Source organism: Temnothorax curvispinosus, unplaced genomic scaffold (assembly GCF_003070985.1).
Source record: "Temnothorax curvispinosus isolate PA1 unplaced genomic scaffold, ASM307098v1 QBEX01003057.1, whole genome shotgun sequence".
Taxonomy (NCBI): Eukaryota; Metazoa; Arthropoda; class Insecta; order Hymenoptera; family Formicidae; genus Temnothorax; species Temnothorax curvispinosus.
In genome coordinates this window covers 69,718-95,160 of record NW_020212837.1, presented here as the reverse complement: position 1 = coordinate 95,160, position 25,443 = coordinate 69,718, and the positions used below count along the sequence as shown (strand labels likewise).

Below are 25,443 nucleotides of genomic sequence, written 5' to 3'. Positions count from 1 at the left end.
CGCGACTGCGACTGCGGGGGAAAGTCGAGAGGGGCGCATAGGGCAAATTGCGAGGGCTCGGTCGAGGGCGGCCGTGGGGATTTCGGGGCGCATATTTTCCACACCCCCGGGGGCCGGGGGCCGCGGCGCGCCGTCGAGGCGGCGAACCGGGCGAAACTCTGCATGCGCATGCGCCCGGTCGCTGCGTGAGCTTTGAAATCTCCGCTTCAGTCGCACTAAGATGGACGGCGGAGCGTACGGCGGCGGAAAGGCCGGGGCCCCTTTCGATCCGATCGCGTTCGTCCAGCGGCCGCAGGTCATTCTGAGAGCGGTATGCCTGGTAAGTCGTCGCCAGCCTCCCCGTGAGCGGGATCGTTTCAGGCCGATTCGAGCGTGATTGCGACGACGATTGCGGGTGCCGTGGAGGAAAGAGAGAGAGAGAGAGAGGGAAAGGGAGCGAGCGAGCGAGATCCCTCGACACGGATGGTCATTGATTTTAAAAGAGAGCCTCGGCTCCTCCCCCACTTCCGCGCCCACGATGGGGTTCTATTGATTTTTCGCGAATTCCAGTGGTACACCCCCGTGCCATGGATCCCCATAGCGTTCGACGTCTAATTGAGATCCGTCGCAAGTCGATTCGATGGAGCGAATCCTTCGCTTGACCTTCCCGGCGGATTGGGCGGATATACTTCGGGCGAAATACGAGGCTCGGATCGCGGGCCTCTCCCCATGTTCCATTCCCTTGACCGCGCTATTAGCTAACAGCTAACGAATGGATCCTCTCCCGTTCGTTCTCTCTTTTCCTCTCCTTCTTTTCTTCAATAAAAACGCTGATTTCCCTCCGCGTTGTACATACGTGGATACAAGGAGACGGTGTTTAAATATGCAAGGCGCCTGCAACCAGAATGATTCGGAGCACATCAGCTCAAGATCTAAGATATTTTAAGCCTGGAATTATATTTTAAATAAATACCGAAGATTTCAGACTAGCATATTTATGTTAATTTCGAATAGATTTTTATTGATTTTATTTTAATATGTCTTTGTAGGTTTTTTTCAGCCAAGGCACACATCTAATATTTCCTTTTTCTTCACTACTATCATCTTCATTTATTACTTATTATTCAAATAAATTTTAATAGAATGTAAAGAATATGAAAGATATATTTATATTCTTCCTTTTGTTCACGTTACTCTCGCCAAAATACTATGTATTTTAGTTTTCATACATAAGTATTTTCTCAAACAGCATGCATGTCTAAAAGACGTCGTAAAGACATATTTAAGACATCTTTTAAACATCTTTACAGCGACTTTTAGGCATTCATGCTGTTTGGGTTATACCTTGTTACCCAATGTATCTTATTTTTTTGTAAGCTTTCCCTGTTCTACAGAAGAATTTTTATCGTGCTTCTAGCTATTTGCAATAATCGTCTTTGGATGTATAAGCAGCAAAGGTTATCTTCCAAAAGAAGATGGGAAAGAAGTTTGTCTTTACAATGACGACAATAATGCGTGCAACTATGGAGTTGGTATCGGTGTACTGGCGTTTTTGGCCAGTATCGGATTCCTTGCGGGTGAATACCTGTTTGAACAAATGTCGTCTGTCAAGACTAGGAAACATTTTGTTCTCATAGATTTGGGGTAAGCCGCATACACTTTTACAGTCGGGACGTAAAAATAAAAATCTTATAATTATGGTTTCAAAATTATGTCAAAGGTGCTTTTCTAGAATCTTTTGATTAACACAACTTGATACGCTACATATAATTTGATATGATATTAATATCATATATTATATGTTAATATCACAGCCGTATATTAATATCATAATTACAGTTTCTCGGGTTTCTGGTCTTTCCTCTATTTCGTGGGATTCTGTTACTTGACAAATGCATGGAATAAATCTCGAAGACCAACGGAAGGATACGGCGTGAATAATCTACAAGCGGCTATCGCATTCTCATTCTTTTCCATCTTTACTTGGGTACGTTAGATGAAGTTTGTTCGGCAAGTTTTATTAAATGATAAACATCTACTTTTCATTCCTTTTAGTTTATATAGGTAAATAATTATGTAATGTTTCTCCTGTAAATTTGCCTCAGAACTATAATCTATTATTGCAGGCTGCTTGTGCTTGGTTCGCGTTTCGAAGATTTAAGCAAGGTACCGACGCAGCATTCGCTCCAAGTTACGAGGCGGATCCTGTCGGTGGAACAGGATACACAAGCTATCCTGACGCCACTGACACCGCTTACCAAGAACCACCGTTCGGTCAGCAACAACAGCGGGGTATGGGTGACTTTCAAGCCCCAGCTTACTAAATCATCCATAGTCGATACCAAAATGTATTTCCATTGGGTGCACAGCGAACTACTTACGAAAGAAGATGATTTAGGATAATTTTTCAGAACAAGATATATTGTTTTCCACCGCCTGTTTTGCTTAAAGGTAATCTCAATCTTGTTACGAAAGAATGATTTCGATATTTTAATACTCATAATTTCTTGTGTGTGGCTGCTTTTTTATGCCTTAATACTAATTTAAGAAAAGAATATAAAACATACATTCTACTTAAATGTATTTTTGATTCCGGTGAATAATGTGCCAAGGTATGTAAAAGATAATCTTTATTCAAGATCTATCTATTTAAGGATTGTCAGTGCGCAAATTCTTTTGCGCATATTTTGTTCGATATTTTGTGTTTTGATAAAATTTTATGTAGTAATTGCATTGAATTGTATTTTCTATTACAGACTAAAGAAGAACTTCATTCGCTGATAGGTCGCTGGGCAGCACGTTGGTCATAGAGTAAGTTTTCATGGCAAGATGTAGAAGGAAGTTATTTGTTAAACTGTGCTTCTTATTGTTGACCACTTGTAAGTTACACTTATCCATACGCCCAATGTCACAAAAAAAGCGTTAGGTGTGTTTGAAGTCATATATACGCCTGGACACACGTTACGATGGTGGCTATCTGACTATCTATGGGAAGTAAATATAATATCTTATAATGAACAACACTATAGCAAAACTCCATAAATAAGTAAGAAACTAGTACATGCACAGGCTATGTATATTTTAACGTTGTAACGTGTTCATGGTAAACGCGACTTAAATATAACAGTATATAATACAATGCGTTGCATTATCGTGCAAATAGTATTAAACGATGTACACGAAGTCTAGGATTGAAATGAATAAGTTGTCGAATAAGTCGATACGTGTTTTAATATTAGTGAGACAATACCTAAGTTATTTAAGTTACTTGTCGCATCAGTTGCAAGATAATGAAATATTTCTTACAGAATAGCATTAGCAAATGTAATTGCACTTATAAATCGTAAACCAAAGTTTTTATTAATATAAATTCATATATATCCAAATTATAATAGCTTTAACTTATACATAAATTGTCCGCAATGTTAATTATTGCTATATTAGATTTTTGTATTTGAGTCGCTCTATATGTTAATTCATTAACACGAAGGGAAAAGATTTATAAATGAACACGAGGAAAGGAAGTTTGTTTTTATTGACTTTTTATATTTAATATTTCTTTACTTTTCGATAAGTATTTATGGAATCTCAGGGGAACATATTTTCAATTATTTAAAATATTTATTTATTTAATTAATTATTTATACTTTATTATTTATTATGTAAGGTGGATGTAAATCTCAATTTGAAAAAGTCCTGCATTACTGAAAATATAAAATTACTTTGATTGATAATAATGAGCATAAGTGTTAACAGAAAAAAATATATATGATGATTTTGAGTTTAATCATCCTGGAGGCACACGTTACATCGAATAATAGAAAATAGCAATTTTGAATTGAGAAATTGAGCTTTATCTTTTGTTTAGAGACTTCAGAGCAAAATAAAAGTCTTATGATATTGTACTTATGATATTATTTTTAATTGAGTTTAAAGCATTTATTTAAATATTCTTTTGTCATATGCTGTATTAAACAATGTGAACGTTCGTAGAAACTTATGCAGTAATTTAGTAGTCTAAAAATATTCGAGAGAATTATACATTCTAGGTATGTGTGAACTGTACAGTTGAGTATAAGAGATTCTTTAACTTCCGTTCACGTAAAAACATGATTTTTATAGATATTTGCGTTTATAGCTTTCCGCCGATCTTTCGATATATTTAGTTTGCGTAACTCTCTTGAAGAGAATACACCTATGATAAGGTATCCTGATAATTTGGAAAACATAATTTGTGTAAAATATTATGTAAAGTGCATTAATAATAATCATTATATGTATTCTCGATAGTTCTGAAAATATCATCCCTTTGAACATGCAGGATTAATTGTGATAAGAAGAAATATTTTTTTGACATTCGGTTGTAGTATTTTACATTTTCTTTTCTTTATGATTCGCTAGAATATGCATATTCAAGGAGTTGAATTTTTAGAAGTACACTTCTCAAAATTGATCTCTCACCTTTATGAAATCTTAGTCCTTCTAAGTACATAGCTAATAACATTGTTGACTAGTAGCATGATATGATGATGGACAGCTCAAGTCCATCGAGAAGGGTTAAGGCAATAACAAACACAGTCTAAAATTTCGATCTCTACCGTATAAGAGAGGAGCAACGTGATCATGCTTTCGATTTCGCCTGTGAAATCAGAGGAAGCAGGATACATAACCGTACTTGGCAAAATGTAACGCTATTAAAAAGTATCTACTATTAAAACTATAAAAGAATAAAAACGTGTATTAAGATGTGGGTATTGATAACTAAATAGCTGTTGTATTATTGTACTTATACATACATATACATATGTAGATGTATATATATATTACGTGTATATACATATATGTACAGGGTGTCCCGTTTTATTTTTCACAGTCAAATATCTCAACATCATGTAATTTTAGAAAAAAATGCTTCAGACAAAAGTTGTACGGTTTCAAGGGAGACATAAGATGATGGCAGTGATTTGAGCTTGGATAGTTATTTGAAGGTCACCTTCAATTTCTTAAATAAAATCCCCTATTTTTTATTGCATACTCTTGTAGCTTGAGAAATCGATTAATGTAAAAAAAAATTAAAAAATTTAATTGCATTTTGTAGACGCATTCAAATTTTACAAAATTGCAAATATAAAAATTAATATTATTCGATTCCTTTCATTATTCTACGTATAAAAGTATCAAAGTAAAGTGAATCGAAAAGTGAATACTTGACGAGATATTTTATATGAAAAATTCATAACAAAATTTGAAATATCAGAAAATTTTTAACCAAAGAGAGCTTTATTATAGTATTTTGGAAAGCTCTCGTGGTAAGTTACAAGAATATGTAATGAAAAATAGAGGGTTTTATTGAAGAAATTGAAGGTGACCTTCACCTGAATTTCAAACAACTATCCAAGGTTAAATTATTGTCATCATGTTACGTCCCCCTTGAAACTGTACAATTTTTGTCTGAAACATTGTTTTTGTAAAACTATGATTTCGAGATATTTGACTGTCAAAAATAAAACGGGACACCCTTGTATGTGTGTATATATATATATATATATATATATATATATATATGTGTGTGTGTGTGTGTGTGTGTGTGTGTGTATGTATTATATATATATTATATATATACACACATACACACATCTAATCACATTGCATTTAATGCAGTAGCAATGCATATGCGTCTGTAAAGATTTGAGTGTTTAGGAATCTATAATGTAACTTGAAATAGCCAAAATACATGTAAGTGATTATTTTTATGCAGGTCCAAATGATTGTATGACAGCTAAGCGACAAATTACGTTTATTTTGTGCGATCGCAGTTTGCGATTATTCGTTTCAAATTTAACACGTGATTTGCGATATATTAATTATATATAATACTGTTACTGTCTCTTTTATATTTTTCACACAGGATGCTCAGCTGCTTTGCGACTGTTAACAGACGTGCAAGCTGCCACAAGGAAAATTTTTCTAAAAGCAAAAGCGTACGTTCACACTCATGTAAACGATTCTATTAATGGCGCATTTCTTTTCAACATGCAAAATATGTAACATCTGTTGACTTTACCGTCACTTATTGCATCATGTTAGCGACTTGGTACGCGAGTACAAAATTGAATGTCGTACTTTTATTTCAGTTAGAGATGTTTTATGGTAGTTTTACAAATTTCGTTTTATACACTTGCTACGATTGTACATACAGCACGTCTTGCGTAGAGTTTATATTCGCAAAGGAAAAAATGCAGGATTTTATTTCTTAATAAATTTTTGAGTGCCTAACATAATACAGTACAAATACAGTACGTTTCTTTTCGCGTTTTTCAGGAAGATGTATTCAGACGCCGATATAAGTCATTAATATAACATCCTTTATTTATACCTTTGCATCTTTCTATACAAGGTATTTATTTGCCTCGTTAGAAATACAAAATTGCTTCACCTTTTTCACAAGATATTGTTTAGTAACAATAAATTACTATCTAGACTATTTGGTCTAAAGAAAATAACGAGCTATCTATTAAACCTATTAAAACTTCTGTTTGTAAAATAGCATATAGTGTTTGTGTTGCAGATATACAAAACTACTTCGGTATTTCAAAAACGTTTATTTCATTTTTTTCAACTTCTTTTTCCTCTCTTTATGTAGCGTTTGGTATTTTTCTTCTAATTCACTGACTATACTCGGTACATGCTCCATAAGCTGTTCGCCGGTAAGCTTAAAGTCCGCGTCAATCCATATTCTTTTTAGTTCAATCAAGACGCTGCCGATTATCTTCTTCATCGGCACGTGTTCCATCAACATGTTGCCGCTAATAGGAAATTTCGGAATTGCCCATTGCTCGAATTCGTTCAGAAGCTGCATCGCACCACGATACCTCAATAACTCCTTCACATAGTCTTGAAGAACATCGTATCTCTTCGTTTGCTGAAGAAGGACCAACTGCTGATAAGGCTTCAATGACTTCTCGCAGGGCTTGTGTTCCTTGTGCTGCACCAGGAAGAGCGCCAGATCTCTATCGGAATTAGACAGTTTCAATCTCTCGTGTAATTTTATCACCTCGTATTCATCCTTCAGCATCGATACGATCAGGGATATAGGCTTTAAAGTCACGTTATTGGACTGCGCGCGCTGATAAACGTTTCGGAAGTTTTCCACGTCGGGTTGTTCAGGTAGACCAATATGTCTGCCACTGCCGCATTCGAGCAGCTTCAGGGTCAATTCCAGGGCGAAATTGCCAGTCAGGATCTTGTTCCATTCGCTCCAGATCCTCTCACCGGATATCTGTTGCAGGCCGTCGATATTTTCCTTCAACGCCTCTATCGTTGCCTCGTCGTGCTGGTCTGGGCTGTCCATTATTCTTCCATAAAAACGAAAGTACCTGGCAGCAATTAAACAATGCAAACTTGATGTAAGCGTCCCAAAGATTCGATGCAACTAACATATATTTATGATATTGCAGATTTTATCATAACATTCTAATATAGCATGTATATATACAATACACACAAAAGTAGCATAGCAAACCTTAAGATTCGAAGATAATCTTCGCGTATCCTAATGCTAGTGTCGCCTACAAAAACTACCCTCTTGTTCTTTAAATCGTCGTAACCATAGAAATAATCGTACACCCTGCCATCGAGGTCGAGGAACATGGAATTGATGGTCAGATCTCTCCTATTAGCGTCCAATTTCCAGTCTTTCGTGAATTCCACCTGCGCGTGCCGTCCGTCGGTCAGAATGTCGATTCTCAGAGTGGTGATCTCAAAGTTCTCCTTGTCGTTTATCCTCGCCGTGATCGTCCCGTGTTTCTCACCCTTCTCATTTATCATCCTGACCTCCTCCCTCGTGAACATCTCCTTCATCTGCTGCGGCGTGGCGTCGGTCGCGAAGTCGAGATCCTTGGGCCGTTTACCCATCAGGATGTCGCGCACCGCGCCACCGGCGATCCTCAGCTCGTAATTATACTTCTTGAACAGGCCCGCGAGGCTCTGCAATTCCGAGGTGAAGACGGAACGAAACTCCGGACTGTCCAGCTTTATGACGACCGGGTCAGCCCTCGATGATGGTGCATCACCCATTCTGACTTTCCTCCAATCTCTCTCGTGCCGCGTTCTCGTTATCTCGAACTTCCTCACCTGTGTATGACAATGAGAATACCTGTTACCCACTCGTTACATTCTCCGCGTCATATTCCCGTGTTCGTTATCCGGAGGAAAAGGCTTTAGGCTTTAGGTCGGCGCCGACGGTGTCGATTCAACATAACCTTACTAATCTAACTTAAATCCTCATTCCGAGGAATTTCCGAGATTACGTTCGTTCTACTTACGGTATTTATCTCGCGACGAAGGAGATTTATTGTTCGCCGTGCCAATGTACTTAACATAGCGTTCGCATGCGTTAGTCTCTGTTATCTCGGTACATAAGACGCACGTGTTACGACGAACACGCGACCATTCTGTTTCTCTTCATGTATGATATATTCTTATGAAGAGTGATTTGTCACCTCGAAAACGTTCTACTCACAAGTCACAAGTTCTACTGCCGGTGTCCGGCACAATGAATGTATGTAAGTATGTACCACTCTTCTTTTTTAACTTAAGCGGGGAGCACACACTTCTGCACAACGCATACTTACATTTCTTCAGCTTTTATATTGGGTGCGTTCAGCCGATACTCCGCTAGCCTAGCAATCGTGAGCAGTCGCTCGTTTCCTCTCCTTTTAATCCATTGGGTCAAAGGAGAGGAAACGAGCGGAAACGAGCGAAAACGAGCGACTGCTCACGATTGCTAGGCTAGCGGAGTATCGGCTGAACGCACCCATTGTATACTCTCCAAAATGAACGTATAATGTACATACATACATACATACACCTTTATCCGCTATGCTTTTTATTTTTCTTTCGTTCGTGCGCGTGCACGTGTGTGTGCGTGCATATATGCGTGTCACGCAAAAGTATGTATTTATATTTATGCGATTTGCAAAGATTCATATTCCAAACGCACTTTTATCGATAAATGCGTTCAGAATATGGGCCAAAGTTACAGAAAGAATATAGATATAAAAATTAAGAGAATATTAATTTAAATAATACAAAGAATACATATATATATAAGTTAAATAACTTACATAAACATGAATTAAATTATAATAGAATTGTATAATAAAATTTATATGATACAAAATATAATTTAAATAATTTATTTAAATTTTAATTAAATATAATTATAATACAATTATGTAATAAAAATTCATATAATTTTATTTATAAATTTACATAGAAGATCACACACACATGCACACAAAGTAATAGAAGTAAAAGAAAATATATATTCGAATTGGCAATTTGTATACAATTTATATATTTCAGTTTTCTTACTTTCTTCAAATTATAATTTCCTCAAAGTTGCAAAATTTAAATATAGGATTTAGTTTGCTACATTTTTTGTCTAACGTAAATGCATATTCTCCTGAGATATTGTAGATTTTTCTTAATCTCTTATCTTTTGTAGAGAGAGATAAATTCATATGAATATACACTTAGAAAGCATCATTCAATTCATTCAGAACAATAATTGTAAGTATTGAAACATAATTGTAAGAAATTAAATTGTTTAATAATAGAAGAGTTTAGAGTTTGGACTATAATAATGTTATAACATTAATTGCAATATCTGATAATGATGATCCATAAGTAGATTAATCTCGCAGGACATTGATTCGCCAGTGAGAAGAGAATGAGCAAGTTCGATAATATTAAACTCTTTATTCTCCTTTCGTTTATGTACATTGCTATTTAGTACAAAAGAGAGTTCATGCACACAAGAATTAACGACAGTTCAATTAACGATGGATTTAACATCATTTTACTGGCGTAATGATCATCGATGCAATCATTACATTATGAATATCGATGTGATCACTGATGATATACTTTATGATACGGATCGTCACGTGTTTTGCTTAAATTCACCTCGGCCAGTGCTGTACGTTTTCGATATATATATGTATATATATGTATAAGTACCTGTATACGTTCCAAAGAGGATGTAATTTCAGCTATCATGCGTAAAAAGTATAAAACCTATCCACACTTAGTGTATTTCCGTACGATGTGAGCATTACAATGTCTGATCGTAAAATGTACAACAGAATTTTATATGGCAGCTACAATATTCACTTATTAGTTGCAGACAATACGTATGTATTTATATGAACAATATATCCCGAAATTAGAATTTCCACAGCGTGCCATTAGAAATATGAAGTCAGACGAACGTTATCCTTGGGATATTGTTTTAGCATTAATTTTCTGTCATGCTCTTAACGGTTGAAAAAATACCTATGACGCTTAAAACGAACACGCTTGTATCCTAGGTATGCAAAAGTTGTTTACGATTATTTCATTGCAGATGTGACTCACTTGCACTTGTGATTACACTGCGTAAATTGATTATACACTGTTGTTTCGACACGTTATACATTCTGCACTTTGGAACATTGAGTACCTCCGGAAAAATGAAACCTATTTCCGCAGCGATCGTCCTGCCTTCTTACAAGTAACATACATCCACGTCTCGCTTATCCTCTATTCTACGAGATTATCTAATTCTGTATTATTATCATCCCAAACAAATTATCAAGATCACATATATGTAATGCTATCATATATCATATACATATATGTATGTATATACACATACACAACAGAAGCATATCATGTGTGAATTATGAGCCGTATTTAGCGCTAAAGGCGAGACATGAATACGAGTTACGGTATTCATAAGACAGTGAGTATTCCTCTTTTTCTGAAAACGCATAAGTGCGGAACGGATTGTGAATAAAAATTGATGTTCTCTCATGGCATCGGGATGTAAAAACCTGTTTTGTATATCAGGCGTACAGACACGGAGTCATAAGCAAACGCATAATAAAACGCAAACTTAAATCAATTTCACATACAGGAACAATATTCGGCAATTTTATACATGATTTATTTACATCTGAAGTCGCTGATCAGAAATGTGTGTGTGTGTGTGTGTGTGCCGTTTTATCCTCTGTTTTATGTAGAGTAAAACAAAGTACTGCGAATCCTGCTTATTATGGAAATGTATTTGTATGAAAAAGATCTCACAGGCCATTTTCGTTTATATAAAAGTTTAAGAATCTACTAATCTAATTTAAAGATCTCTACTAATCTTACAGCACAAGTTGCAGGGAAAATACACCTGCTGCGATCTGATTTCTCCCTCATAGCGACTCGAATTACTTGAGCGTTCTTTTGTTATCCATTTCTTTTTTTTTAATTACACAATCACTCTAATGTTATATTATCGTACAGTATATATTTGCTAGTTAGCTTAGCAGAGGATCGTTGATCGTGATCCGAACTCGTTTTAAGGGGCGTCGCAATAATGTACGGACGTATATTTCGAACAGAAGCCGTACATTGTCGAGCGCCTTCGCGAATACGCGCATAAATGTGTACGCGCGAACGTGTCTAGACGTTAATATTTGTGAATAATAATAGCAATCACGAACTCTTATTCTTTCGTATTTGAACAATTAGATAAATAAAAATATTACGCTTATACAATTAATGAATTATGTATGTACACACAATACATGTTTCGTTCATTGATAGATGTATATGTATAGATATATGCGCACACACGCACGCACGCACACATGCACGCACACACATGTATATATATATATATATGTGTGTGTGTGTGTGTGTGTATGCATACTTCTCATTCACTTACCATCCAGAAGATAGATGTGTTTTACGCGTGGTCTAAAGAGAGGCCTAATGTTGAAGAAGTTTCTAATGCGTTAGGATTGCCAACACGTGATCAACTCCATAGAGTCTTCCTGCAAGTTTCATTAAATGCGGTTGTATGAAAAGATACAAGTTAATTTCGTTCACGAGATTGAAGACACGTGTACGTGTATTATTGATATTGATATTGCGTTAAGCGCGCCCTAGATTTCAATTTATCATGTGAAAACCACTTAATGCGGTTGCACTTATACTTTACTTACGCAGGTTTTGTTATCTTGGGAGCAGAAGTCTTCTTCTTGTTGTTTCGACATTTCTTTACATACGCTTCTATTAGATGGGCTATCTTTTTAGGATTAATCTCGCCAGTTTTATTATGGCATATCTGTAATTACATAATTGAGATATTTTAACAATTGTAAGATATTTTTGTTATTCGTTTTATCAGATTACACGCATTTAATTCGATATTGTTTTTAATTGATAGGAACTATAAGTTTAATGTATTTACCTTAGGTACTGCTTTGCGCATGATATCTTTGTATTCCTCTTTTGTGATGTGCTTTTTGGTATAATGGGGTTTGAGAACTAATTTTACTTCCTCTACAACTCTCTCTTGTCGGTTTAATTTCTTAAGAAACTGTAACAGCACAGGCAAAAACAAATTTTATATATGCATATGTAACAATACAGATTACGTTAACGCCATTGATATACCTTGTCTTTAACTTGCATTTCTACAGCAGAGCTAGGAAGATCGTCCAAGATTTGAAGCTGATTTTCGTCCATGCGTACGCCAACCTTAGGATTGGTAGCTATAAAATATATCATTTACATAAGTACCGAAATACATATATCCGCTAATAATAAGAAAAATGTTAAAGCTTGTAAAGGACATCTTTTGAACTTATAGTTACATTGTTCGTATAATAATTATTACACATAATAATTACAATTACAAATAAAAGACCTCTCTGTATTGTTTCGATATATTTTGAAACGCCAAATTTAAATACATACACTTCTTCGTCTTCTCCTTGGCGACCTTTTTACTTCTGCTTTTGGTGGCAGTTTTAATGGGCGGCAGTATTCCACCGAACAGCGCGTCAAACGCGTCTTTCTTTTCCGTGCTTTTGTTAACTTTCGGCGTGTTAGTTTTAGCAGCAGCAGGCGGTGGTGCGTTTGCAACGGGCGAGTTATTAAAGTTTGCGGGACTAGGCGGATCGAACAGGCCATCGCTCAAGGTCGATCCCGGTGAATAAGGAGACGACATGTCGACGACATTGTCGTTCGTCATATCTATGGTCGCATCGTTACCGTTCTGCCCTACCGTCGAGCTGTTCTTACTCTGGATGGATTTGGAAGATCGTGCCATGGTGGACGATTTCGCAGAATTCGTAAATACATTAGGAAGCTGCGGTCTGTCGTTTGTACGTTGCTTTATCTGATTGCTCGGCGAGATGCGATTGGGCTGCAAGAAGACCAAGTGCCAAACCGATTAAAATAGAAGATTTTACTTGGTAATTCGTCATATTCATAATAAATGAATAAAATTAAATTTGAAATTTAAATGACAGATCGCGGATACCTGCAACAGGGTCCTTTGCGTGGTGTTAGGCGTGCTGGCGTTGAAGCTTCTTTGCACCGCGGCCGCCACTGTCGCCAGCACAGGATTAATGGTGCTAAACGGATTGGCGGTTGATTGCACGTTTTGCGGATTCTGCTGGGTCTTGGGCGGACTGCTGCCGCACGACTGGGCTATGTCGGTCTGGCTCTCCGGTACGGGAGACGCGGAAACGTCTCTCTGCGGCGACGGTCTCTTGATAGTCACCATCGATATTATCTTTGGCTTTTCTATCGGCTTCTCCTGACTGGGTTGTTCCTGCTGTTGACTGGGCTCGTCCAACGGCAACGGAGGGTCCGCAGGTCCGTCGTGTTTCCTAGGCGAGCTGCGCTGCACTCGATCACGCTCGTCGTTTGGCGTGGCTTCCTGGCTAGCATCCGGCGTTGGAGAACGGGACTTAGTCGGATCGAAGGGATCGTAAGCGTCCGGCGAGGTTGGCGGAGACGTTGGCGGTTCGGGAGGAGTGTTGGGACCAATCTTGAGACGCAGCTCCAGCTCCTCCTGAGCCCGCATCTCTAGCTCCTCCTCTGCCCGCTCATCCATCATCTCCTCCTCCTCTTCCTCCTCTTCTTCCTCCTCCAACAGTGGATTTATCAGGGACGGTCTGAGATTGCTGGGTTGCTTATTTATAGAGAATTTGATCTGCGGCTCCGGCGGGGTCTTCGGGCCCTGCGAAACAAACTGCTCGCGCGGCGGCGATGTCTGCGACGGTGGACATTGCTCCGGCGACGCGGCGAGCGCCTCCTGCGCCTGCTTGTCATCGTCGTCGCTCAGGACTATAACGTCACGGGGCGATGGAGTTTGCTCGCGGAACGGCGACTGATCCAGATCGATCACAGCTACGGGCTTCTTCGTCGCTGCGATCTCCGCCGCCTTGGACTTCTTCTTTTTGTCCTTCTTCACCTTCGGCGATTTGGACCGCTTGTCCTTCGTTTTCTCCTTCTTCGATCGTTTCGCGGAAGGCGCCGTTTCCGTCTGAACGGACTCTCTTCGTCGACGTTTTATCGGTGGTGACAACGGAATAGTTGGGGGTAATTCCGGTGTAGCTGGGGGATTTATCTCGTTGTCTTTATTGAAACATACGCTAACTAATATATTATCACCACTGGCAAACACCTCTTTCGACGGTGGCGGAGTCCTGTTGCGCTTGCTCTTCCGCCGTTTCTCCGCCTCCTTGGACTTCCGGCTCTCTTTCCGGCGTTCCTTCTTCTTCTTCTTTATCGCCTCTTTATTTGTCAATATAACAGTCAGATTCTTTGGCGATACGCTGTCCAGCACGGACGGCGGGGACCAATTCCGCGAGCCGATAGGTTCTTGCTGGATGTGCGGTGGGGTCTTCGATCTCGAACGCGACCAAGACGGCGTCCATTGTGCGCTCCACGAACGCTCGTGCTCCTCGCGCTCACGTGGGAACTGCTGCTCCTGCTCCACGCTTTTCTCATTCAGCTGATCCCAGTTTCTGTTGCGATCTCGCTCTCGTGAGATCGATCTGCCTTTCGACCGCGACCGACTGTGCGCCTTTCTCTTGCCGTGCTTCTTCTCGTGCGTCTTGGACGACATCCTCTTTGGCGATTTGCTGCGCGATCTCTTGCGGTTCCTCGAGCGACTGCGCGACTTGTACTTCTTTGTTTTGTCCTTTCGCTTGTCGCGCGATCTCGACAAGGATCGCCTGGTCCGTCTCCTAGGCGATAGCGATCGCCGCTTGCGCGACAGTGATCGCGAACGCGATCGCCTGCGAGAGATGGAATGCCGCCTCGACAGAGATCGTCTACGTGACATGGATCGCCTTCGCGACTTGCGCCTGGTACGCGACGACGATCTCCTGCGCGAATTGGAACGGCACGATTTGGAATACGATTGGCCGCGATCTCTCGACCAGGACAATCGGAGATGGGATCTGCTCTTCGACCGTCCCTTCGAATACGATCGACTCCGTCGATCCTTTGAGCCTGACTGAATCTTGTTTGACGAACGACTTCTGGATCTGCTTCTCCCTGACTTCTCCCTGATATCTCTACCGTACTCATCCTTTCTCGGCTTATCGGCCACGATCTTTCTCACGTCATATCGCGGCAACTCTTTCCTTTTCTCTTTCTTCTTCCCAATTTCCTTTGTCTTCTTTCTAAAAAACTTATCTTTATCCTTTTCTTTCTCCTTCTCTTTCGACTTGGATCGTTTGTCTTTATCGCGGTATGACCTCTCCTTCGTGCTCTTTGAAAGTTTCTTCCACGCGACCAGATTATCCGACGAAATGTTCTCCTTATTTTTCTCCGTGCTCTCCTTGCTCTTTTCCTTCTTGTCCTTCTTCCTCTTCTTCTTGCTATCGTCTTCTTTCTCATCCTTTAATTTTTCACGCTCCTTCGTGTCCAGTTTGCTCTCATCTAATATCTCACCGTCTTCCATCTCTTTCTCTTTTCGTAACAACAAGGCGTTCAATTCCTCCTCGAAATTTATCGCCTCATCGGTTTCGGAGATAGCCTCAGTGCCCAGCTCGGCATAACCACTCGGTGACCTGCAGTCGTCCAGATCGTCATTCGTCTTGTCCTTCGTCGGGGTGATAGGCTCCAAGCCGGCTTCAAACGGCGCTGTACATCGCTCCAGCATATTCTCGTCCCTCACAGGCAACTCGTCCTTGCAGGGTGTATAAGCACCGTCCGAGTCCCAATTGTTATCGATGGAAGTGGCAAGCACAGGCGGTTCGTCCAGCTTGTCCTTCTCAATCGGGAACTGCTCCGCTTCGTCGTCCACCGTCGAGAAGCTATCCTTCTCATGCCGCTGGTCCGACGAATTTGGATCCTCATTGTCGCTCGACGCTTTATCGTCTTTGTCGTCGCGATCCGCCGTGGAAAGTTTATGACCACTCAGCGAACGCTCGTCGTCATCGTCGTCGCTACTCGATTCTCGCGAGTCGTTGTGCGCATCCGCCTCGTCTCGCAATCTAGTCTTCGAGCGCGACAATGCGGTCTTGCTCGCCGTGCTACCGTCTTCCAAGTCCTCCGAACTGCACTCCACGCTCAGCTCGCTGCCGTCCAATTTCCTCGGCGACAGCCGGGATACATCGAGAGAGGATGACACTGTGCTTTCCGCAACCGCGACGTTCTCGGGTGACGTCAGGCTCGCCACCGCCGATCGTAACACTTCTCCTTCGCTGTCCTCCTCTTCTTTCATACTGGGTGACGCGTCGACATGTTTCGGTTTTTCGTCCACCTTCGTAGTTTCTTCATCCGATGAGCTCTCTGAACGAAACTCTTTGCTTTCGTCCCGACTAGCCAGTTTGAGCGGCTCTTTCTTCTGTGGGCTCACTGGAATGAGTTCAGTGTTCTTTTCTTCTTCTCCTTCTTCTCCCTCTTCTTCTTCTTCTCCGGCAAATCGTGATCCAATTTTCATGAATTGGTTCAACGCTATTGATCGTATGGTTGTAGATTCTATTGCTGACTTTGACGAACTGACACCCTTGTCGCTATCTCGTTCTTGCTGCGTATCGATCGGTGCCGTCATCATTCTTTTCTGAAGAAAACTCGTGTTCTGCGAATAATCGTCTGAGTGCAGGCCACTCAACCGATTGTTAAGCCTCAGTTTGTTGCCGATCTTGAAGGTGATCTTGCCGCGATGCGAGTCGTGCGAGATTTTTTTCGGCGGTATCTTACTCAGAGTTTGTCGCTCCTTCTGTAACGCCTCAAGATACGGGTCGGCCGGTTCAGGTGGCACATCTGGTAGATCGCAGGCTTGAACGTCTCCCACGATGATATCATCGTCATCAGGGATGTTGGGCGGTATCGGTGGCGGTTGTAGTGGTCCAAGCTGCTGTGACAACTCCTGTTCCGTATGCCTAGCCACGTCCATGGTCTGCGATGAGTAGATGGAAAAATTAGGGCAGTCCGACTGCGAGTCATTGTCATCTTCATCATCGTACGCGGTGAGCCGAATGGGCTCCTGCGGGCGCTCCCTGCCTTGAATCGTTGTCGTGGCAATCACTGACATCGCAGGATAAGTCGCGGACACCAGCGGCGGCGCAATTGGCATAGGTATGTTACAACTGTCCAAGCTGTTCCGTGATCCTGCTGCCTTCTCCAGCGCTGCTTTCATCGGAGCGGAATCGTCGTTGCTATCACTGTCGGCCGCGAACGGATCGTACTTGTCGCCGCTTGCCGGTAAATCTCTTGGCATTTCCTCCTTGTGGCTGTCGTCGATCACCAATTCTTGCTCGCTGTCATCCTTGTCGCTTCTAGAGTTCTCCTCGAAATCCAACAAACCGGACGGCGGCTCCGGTGGCGGCAACAGAATCATCGAGCCATTACTGTGAAGCTCTTCCTGTGCATCGCAATCGGGCTTGGTCGGTGGCTCGATATCGCAGTAGATATCGCAGTCATCATTGTCCTGTCGCGTAGTAGGCGACGCAGCCGCAGGTGACGCGATTGCAGGCGACACGGCCACGGAATCCGGTCTCACGATACGGTCGTTGTGCTCAGGAGGTTGGTGGTAGTTTCGCGTCATATCCTCTGACAGGTTGACCGGAGGTAGACTGTTGTGCATGTGCACCGGCTGCTGCATGTTCATGGGATCCAATGCATTTGGCGGCGCGACAGAAGAACCACCGGGAGGCAGGATGTTCAATGGAGGTGGTCTAGGCCGAGGGAATCTGTCCGTTATGTGCGGAAACGGCGGCCTCTGCTCGAAGCCGACACTGCCGTCCGTGTAGTTAAACGGTCGCTCGGCGGGCGGTGGTGGCGGCGGAAAACGCAGCCGCTCGTTGCGAAAGTGCTGGGGATTGCGGCTGCGGAACGGCGGTGGCGGCGCGTGGGCGCCGAACATGGGTGGTCCGCCGCAGTGCTCAAAATTTGGATTGTAGAACGGCGGCGGACCAAAGTCACGATTCCCGAAGTTGTCCCGCGGACCGCCGCTGCCAGTCCCGCTACCATAACTGTGTCTACCACCACCGCTTGGCGGTAATGAATCCCGGCCACCACTGTAAGTCTGTCCCCCGTGTCGGCCGTTGTCACGGCCATAACTACCCCGGAAGTTGCCTCGGTTACCGCCTCCGCCACCGCCACCGCCACCTCCGCCGCAGGGATTGTTGTACATTGGCGCTTGCGTGATATCGTTGGAATTAATGTTGGACAGATCCAACGGTGTGTCTACTTCCTCCAGGATTGCTTCATCACGTCGCGTAACCTCCTCCTCATCCTGCTTCTCCTTCTTCGGGCTCTCGTTGTTATTGATACTGTGCTTGTTTTTCTTTTCAGGATTATTTACCATCAGCGTACCGTTAGCCTTCAAGATCACGTTGTCCTTCTTCTTGGTCGAGTGCCACAGCTCCTGACTGCTCATTATGCTACTCAGTAAATCTGTTATGCCAGTACTATCCGCTTCGTTGATCGGATCGACGATAGTTTTTAAAACGGCGCGACGTCTAAGCGATGGTACTGCCGATCGTCGTTGTCGTACGGTTATTATTGGACCATTTCCAATCCCAATGGAATATTCATCGTCATCATCCGACCTAAATGGAAAGAATCATTTTACATTAAAATATTTCACTGAAATATTACTTTCTTATTTTTATTTTCATTATATTTCTTAAAATCCACCAAAAATCGTCTGAACGATTAAATATTAAGATCACACATTATAGAGCTATTGCTATAATCTCATATAAGTGTATATCTTACATAGAATAAAAAAACGGTGTGCAATCCGATACCGCGTTACTAAAATAAAATATATTATATCTTTACATATCTATGCGTACAAAATAAAGGAATTACGTAGACTGAGTGACGGGTTAATCAAGGATAATATGCGTACAAGTGAATAAATAGGATCAATCGCTCACCCAGGTGGACTGTAATCTAATCCCAGATTATTTCCAAAGAGACTGACTTGAGGTATACCGGCGCTGTATCTGGCGTTCGTGAGAACAGTTTTCTCAGGAATAGAGATGTTATTTTTCATGGTAGGTACAAGCAGCGGCACCTTCGGCTTCTCCATACCGAGTGTAGAGGCCAATCTTCGTTTTACTGTTCGCGTACTAGTCAGCACGGACGATTCGTTGCGCGCACGTCGTTTGTATTTTCTCCTCTGGAGATAGTAGAGTATAGTAACCTCATATGCTTTTATGAAGACGATAAAAAATACGAGAGATAGGCAATGTATATATTTAATAACAAAAATTGTATATAGAAAATAAAATACTGTAAAGCAGCGTGAGGAAGCGTTGCAAAAAAGAATTCTCTTTAAAATCTAATTTGTCGAAAAATCTTTGAAGTAAAAAATAAGTTAGAGTAAGTTAGCGAGGTAAGTAATTAATAGATTTTATTGAATAGAATGTAATTTTTTAGAAAAGATATACAAGTTTAATTAGTATACAAGTTATAATTATTTTGAAAGCGAGATAATTAAGTCTCATTGAAATATAGGTATTAATCAATTTGTAAATTCATTGTTCTTTAAGTTTTGACTTATATTAGTCTCGATAAGTAGATGCATTGCTCTTGATGACAATGCTCAGGGTAAGCTCCGTTTCTTGTACACGATTTAATAATTTTTAACATTTATAGTTATAAAAAAGTGTATTCTTATCTTTAACTTATTTATAATATTTATATTCTTATGCTTTATGTCACGGATCATATTACAATATACAGGGTGTCCGAAAAATCGCCTACTCCACTTCGGGAGGTGATTCGGGACCCAAAAACAAGCAAAAAAGTTCATACAAACATAGGTCCGGAAATGAGCCGTTTCCGAGTTATAGCCACTTTTATGTTCAAAAATCGTAATTTAGAATCCGTTGGCATCCCTCTTTCTTAATTATTTCTTAAATTAAAAATTTTTATTTTTTAATATTTTTAATTTTTTTTTTCTTTTTTCAATTTTTCAATATTTGTAAATACGATTACATTATTTTTAAAAGAAATCAGTTGTTTTCACGGCTACTTGAAATCAGTTGTTTTCACGGCTATTCAAAATTAGTTGTTTTCACGGCTACTTGAAATCAGTTATTTTCACGCCTATTCAAAATCAGTAAGTAAATCACGGCTTTTCAATAAGTTTCAAATTATTATTTAACAACACCTTACTTTTAGGTTGTATCTAATCTTTCCGTATTCACCAATGGATCGTTTAAGTTTTAATGAATTAGCTGATATTTAAAAATAAAAATTTTTAATTTAAGAAATAATTAAGAAAGAGGGATGCCAAACGGATTCTAAATTAAGATTTTTGAACATAAAAATGGCTATAACTCGGAAACGGCTCATTTCCGGACCTATGTTTGTATGAACTTTTTTGCTTGTTTTTGGGTCTCGAATCACCTCCCGAAGTGGAGTAGGCGATTTTTCAGACACCCTGTATATTATAAAATAAGAAAGATCACATTATTAAGAAAAAAATCGCTCATGATTTTAATCAAGTTAAATGATTAACACTGTTGATGTTTGTAAGATTTAGCATATGAATATAATAAAGTCATTTAAGCAAAATTAAGAAAAAAAACAAGTGCATCTAGTGTGAGAAAATCGTTTTATTTATATAAATTAAGAACAATGAGTTACAATCGAAAAGTCTAATTCAATTGGATTGTGTTACGAAGATGGCATAAGTATAATTGGGGAATACAGCAATGATCGAATAGTCCGAGATGATGAACACTTAATGAGACACGCTGGCATTACCAGACGGTACAATCCAAGGTGATTTAAGAAATTATATATATATATATATATATATATATATATATATATATATATATCTCTTAATAAACGTAGCACAAGAATGCGTGAATATGAAAACTTTTATTTATTAATCAATTAAACAATATCGACAGAACATATGTTCGTCTCATCATAAAACATTAAGATATATCAACGTTTAAAATCATTTCATATACACATCTGGCAATGCGACGAGCAATGTTACGTGTTAAACTATTATGCTACATTTGAGGAGAAATTAACGTTATACCTTGCGCGTTTTCTTTGTTCTTTTCTTACACTTCCTCCTCGACGTGGACGATGCGACTTTGACATACGTCACTATTTCTTCCTCTTCGCCATCATGATTGAATTCTTTGATTCGTACTTCTCGAACTAAATTACTGCCGCTTTTCTTCGAATTTTTCGTGAGTTTTTTCTTCTTCCTTTTCGTCGTTTTAGTCTTGGACTTTGTATTTGAACGCGTGGAAGAAACATTACCTTCTAAGCTAGTGTTCGGCGAACGACTTCGACTGTTGTCACCAATCGAGTCGAGGCCGGATGAAGTAGACGGCTGATTCGGGTCGACAAATTGCTCGATACTGTTTGTTGGATCGTGATCGCGCACTCTGCGAGTGCGAGTGGCAGATACGTACGTACGATCATTGACATGAGGAAGTATATTACGGAATATGTTTAAGTTCCTTCTTATTTCACGGAGAAACCGACTAGAGTTTCTTCCCGTTATAAGAGTTGGCACAAAGCTCGACAAATACTGCAAAGATAAAAACAAAGAAGGAATTAGTATACTTTTGTTCATTACATATGGTTTTCATAAAAAGGAGTTTCTTTAAGTATTGGTGCAAAAAGGATTAGGTAGTAACAAGAATAAGTATGAATGTGTACGAGTGTGTTAAGTGTGTAAATTGTAAACCAAGTCCAAGTCTTGGCTTTTTAAGCTGAAGTTAAATAAAATCTATCTATGCTCCATCCAACGAGAGATCATGGTTGGTTCTGCGCATAGGTGTGAAAAGTAAGAGTAAAGTCCCTAGAGCGTGGACACCATATATGTAAATAGATATGTTCTGTGGGTGGAGATCTGCGCAAAACAGACGAGTTTTCATCCGAGCCAACCATGTTCTCTCGTTGGACGGAGTATATATCCTTGTATAGTTTTGCAATTTTTTTAAATTAATTTCTTATATATTTCTAACTAACAAAAATCTCTAATATATATTGCAAAAATATAAATTTACATGAGTAAATATACGCATAAATATGTATCACATAATAACAAGTGATCATGTAATATGAGAGATAATACATGTCAAACTCTTAAAAAATCAGTATTTAATGTAAAAAAAATTAACCTTGATGTACAATTAATGTGTACTTATTAAAAGATTTCCTTTATATGAAAGAGATGTCAGTTAAGCTATATGAAAAAGTTCAATATATCGTATAATTTGGCCTCAAATATTGAATACAAGAACTGTTACCGTTCTTCTAGTCGAACTGCTTTGAGTACACCCCGGACAATACCATTCTTCAATAGGAACTGTCGTTATAGGAGGTGTTAAACATTCCATATGATAGCCACGATCACAGTCATCGCAAAGTAACATTCGATCTTCTCTGTCACTTTGATGACATATTTCGCAAAATGTTGGATCGTCCAACACTTGATTTTCAATACGTGGCACAGTTTCTACTGGTAAATGATTTATGACCTACGATAAGTAAAAGAGGGGTATTAAAAGCGAGATATAAATTTTTCACCCTATTTCTCTATAAACTGGTAAAACATTTTTGAACGTTTCCACTATTTGGCAATATTTTTTAATCAAGACGTTATAATAAATAACAAAATAAGAAAAAATATATCAATGTAAAAAACAATATTACCTTGCCATCAAAATGATCTTTAACAACGATTGTAGTGAAGGATATACGATCCACGGGACAAGTATTAATGTTCTTACTCCATTCCAATAAACATTCCAAGCAAAAGCAATGATCGCATACAGACGGAGTACCAACTTGTTGTTTTCTAAATGGTAGCAAACATATAGAACACTTTTCTGATTGATCATCGCTGCTATCGGAGTTGGCGTTGACATTGGTTGACGAAGAAGAACCAGGTTTATCGGCATTCTCATTTTTAGTTTTAGATAAAACTTTACGCTTAGTATTATATTTCTTGATATCCTCGTCTAATTCGTCGGAACTAGACCAGTTACTTTGCCATTCGGATGTGCTACTGCTATCTGTAATACACATGACATTAATAACTTATATAGTGAGCACGCTAATATTTCAAGATGTCAATAGTAAACATGCTAACCGCTCTGAGTAGATTTGCTTCCTTCTGCGCTACTATCATAATTAGATTCATCCTCACTAATAACTCTCTGCAACAAAATAACATTAATAAAGATATGTAATTGTTAATAAATTTAGCTAAATATTTCTGAAGACTTACATGGTTTTGTCGTCTAATCACAGGCTTAGGTACATCACTATCATCACTACTACTTTCTCCTTCGCTAACAACTCTCTGAAACAGCAATAAATGCAATTATAATTTAAGAGTGTAATAAATAAAAAAATTTCTTACTCAAAATGTAAAATAAGATTATGAAAGGCAAGAAATCACCAAGAAAGGCTAATAAGTATCAAACATTATTTTATAAATACTATGCCATTAGGTAAAAAAAAATTTAATTTTATCTGAAAAATATTACAATATAATTAGACCAAGCACTTTCACACGTACAAGTGTTCTCTTCTTTCTTCGAGTTTGTACAATAACAGATTCATCGCTGCTATCACTGTCACTTATGACAATTTTTTTGCGTTTGTGAGTATGATGGCGTATCGAACAAGTATCGAACAAGTTATCGCTGTCACTTGACATCTTGACTATCGCTAAAATTCATACCCACTGAAATTCTCCTATAGATCTGTAAACAAAAATTTCCGACGTTATCTCAATTTACATTCACGGTGCTCTCTGATTAAAGAAACAAACGAATCATTCAGTCTTTAAATTATTACACCGAAAATATCGCTCTTTCACTTGGGATCTAACGTCACGAGCATCTGAATCCTCGTCTACTCTGCGTTCAGCTCACGGGCGAGGAATCTCGCATTACCCTAATCCCTAAACGAAGCATTTGAATAGAGGAATTACTTGATTCTGCTGCGCTGCGCGGCACTCTCGCGGTAGCGTTCGTGTCCCGTTCCAGGACCTCAGACGTGGATCGTGGCCGAGTCGTCACCCACGCTGGCGACCGACATTGGGGAGCGTCGCTGTCTCGATTCGGTCTCGCCGTCGAACTGTGCAGGTGGACGTTGGCGTCGCGGCGAACAAGCCCGTCGACGACGACGGCTCACGACGGCAAAGGTCGAGGCGACGCTGCCGATCCCCCTCGGTGCCGTTGAGGTGGGCTCGCGAACGAGTTGGAACGAGTGTCTAACGAATGGAACGCGATGATGCACCTCGGAGTTGATGCTTTTCGATTTCCGTCCCGCTCCGCGCTCTCACTATCTCTTTCCCTCTCTCTATCACTCTGTCCTTCTCGTTCTCTCACTCTCGACGTCGCTCCCGATTCCTCGCGCGAATTCAGCGTCGCACGCCGATGGATCGCGGTCGCGCGGCGCCGATTCCTCGGCCCTCAGACGGACGGAACGGCTCCGAGCCGTTCGCTTCCGGAAATTAGCCCCTCGCACGACTTCTCCCGTAACAGAGCTCGTCCAAAAGATACGCGTTACTATCGCGAGACTGCAGACATCTTGGATTTGGATCGCGGACGCCGAGGTGTGCTGGTGTTGGCTGGTGTGCCGTGATTGCCGTGCTATGGTGTGTATATGGACGACGTCATGATGTCACTTCCGGCCTCGCGCGACGATCAACGGATGAGGATGCGAACGCGGTACCGAGAGTACGCCGTCCGCGTACTCAAAATTCCGATTTCGTGAGTGGACGGGCGCCCGCGACGCGGCGACGCGGCCACGGCCGGGAGCGAAGCGGCAAATCGGCAAATGTCGAGCGTAGATAGCGTAGTACGTAGTACCTGACTGACCGGAAGTGAGCGCGCGGTCGGGCGATTTGAACGAGCAAGCGCGAATTTATCATGGACTTCGGTGGACGGGGCGCAAAATTTCCCGGAGACTCGCTTCCGTTTGCTCGAGAATCCGCTTCTCTTTTCTTCCGATCCTCTGAGGCCACGGTCTTTCTGAGGCCCAGTTTCACAAGGGTCGGTTAACTTTTAACCTTAGATTAACTTACTCTTCGAGCGCGAGGAGAATAATCGACTGTGATTGGTTTATTTTCTTACGGCCTTATGCTAGGTCTACAATGCGAGTCGT

At 40.4% G+C, this 25,443-nt stretch overlaps 3 protein-coding genes across 8 annotated transcripts in view; 1 reads left to right on the top strand and 2 right to left on the bottom strand.

Moving 5' to 3' along the window:
• LOC112452209 (synaptogyrin) overlaps positions 1-4,725 on the top strand; it is a 9,741-nt gene extending 5,016 nt beyond the window's left edge. Inside the window, 6 exon segments of the mRNA XM_025012316.1 lie at positions 221-343; positions 346-390; positions 1,397-1,623; positions 1,819-1,966; positions 2,106-2,430; positions 2,736-4,725. Of these exon segments, the coding sequence (XP_024868084.1) occupies positions 221-343; positions 346-390; positions 1,397-1,623; positions 1,819-1,966; positions 2,106-2,303 (741 nt within the window). The 3' untranslated portion in view covers positions 2,304-2,430; positions 2,736-4,725.
• Positions 4,726-6,323: 1,598 nt separating this feature from the next.
• LOC112452204 (CCA tRNA nucleotidyltransferase 1, mitochondrial) lies at positions 6,324-11,819 on the bottom strand. 5 transcript variants are annotated; one of them, XM_025012308.1, is made up of 4 exons: positions 8,613-8,678; positions 8,304-8,515; positions 7,502-8,112; positions 6,324-7,355 (listed from the first exon to the last, which is right to left on the bottom strand). In XM_025012308.1, exons 2-4 carry the CDS (start codon positions 8,358-8,360, stop codon positions 6,581-6,583), a joined length of 1,443 nt encoding a protein of 480 aa, XP_024868076.1. In that variant the 5' UTR covers positions 8,361-8,515; positions 8,613-8,678; the 3' UTR covers positions 6,324-6,580. The 5 variants fall into 5 exon arrangements, with proteins under 5 accessions (XP_024868076.1, XP_024868077.1, XP_024868078.1 ...); XM_025012309.1 differs by lacking the exons at positions 8,304-8,515; positions 8,613-8,678 and adding an exon at positions 11,741-11,819; XM_025012310.1 differs by lacking the exon at positions 8,304-8,515 and having other exon boundaries at positions 8,613-8,698.
• Positions 9,722-24,985, bottom strand: LOC112452203 (serine/arginine repetitive matrix protein 2). 2 transcript variants are annotated; one of them, XM_025012305.1, is made up of 14 exons: positions 24,266-24,985; positions 23,849-24,035; positions 23,555-23,629; positions 23,417-23,483; positions 22,978-23,339; positions 22,572-22,802; positions 21,344-21,847; positions 19,215-19,459; positions 13,346-18,881; positions 12,778-13,228; positions 12,475-12,572; positions 12,269-12,397; positions 12,021-12,142; positions 9,722-11,849 (listed from the first exon to the last, which is right to left on the bottom strand). In XM_025012305.1, exons 2-14 carry the CDS (start codon positions 23,987-23,989, stop codon positions 11,831-11,833), a joined length of 7,980 nt encoding a protein of 2,659 aa, XP_024868073.1. In that variant the 5' UTR covers positions 23,990-24,035; positions 24,266-24,985; the 3' UTR covers positions 9,722-11,830. The 2 variants fall into 2 exon arrangements, with proteins under 2 accessions (XP_024868073.1, XP_024868074.1); XM_025012306.1 differs by lacking the exons at positions 19,215-19,459; positions 21,344-21,847; positions 22,572-22,802; ... (3 more) ...; positions 23,849-24,035; positions 24,266-24,985 and adding an exon at positions 19,051-19,138.
• Positions 24,986-25,443: the final 458 nt, after the last annotated feature.

What these genes read in the sequence shown, in the direction of transcription:
- LOC112452204 (XM_025012308.1), bottom strand. Translation starts at nt 8,360, where the DNA reads ATGTTAAGTACATTGGCACGGCGAACAATAAATCTCCTTCGTCGCGAG. An exon ending in TTCGTCGCGAGATAAATACC is followed by an intron (nt 8,113 to 8,303) that starts GTAAGTAGAACG and finishes TGTCATACACAG; the next exon opens with GTGAGGAAGTTCGAGATAAC. An exon ending in GATTATCTTCGAATCTTAAG is followed by an intron (nt 7,356 to 7,501) that starts GTTTGCTATGCT and finishes AATTGCTGCCAG; the next exon opens with GTACTTTCGTTTTTATGGAA.
- LOC112452203 (XM_025012305.1), bottom strand. Translation starts at nt 23,989, where the DNA reads ATGTCAAGTGACAGCGATAACTTGTTCGATACTTGTTCGATACGCCAT. An exon ending in AAGATCATTTTGATGGCAAG is followed by an intron (nt 22,803 to 22,977) that starts GTAATATTGTTT and finishes TACTTATCGTAG; the next exon opens with GTCATAAATCATTTACCAGT. An exon ending in TTAGATTACAGTCCACCTGG is followed by an intron (nt 18,882 to 19,214) that starts GTGAGCGATTGA and finishes CTTTCCATTTAG; the next exon opens with GTCGGATGATGACGATGAAT.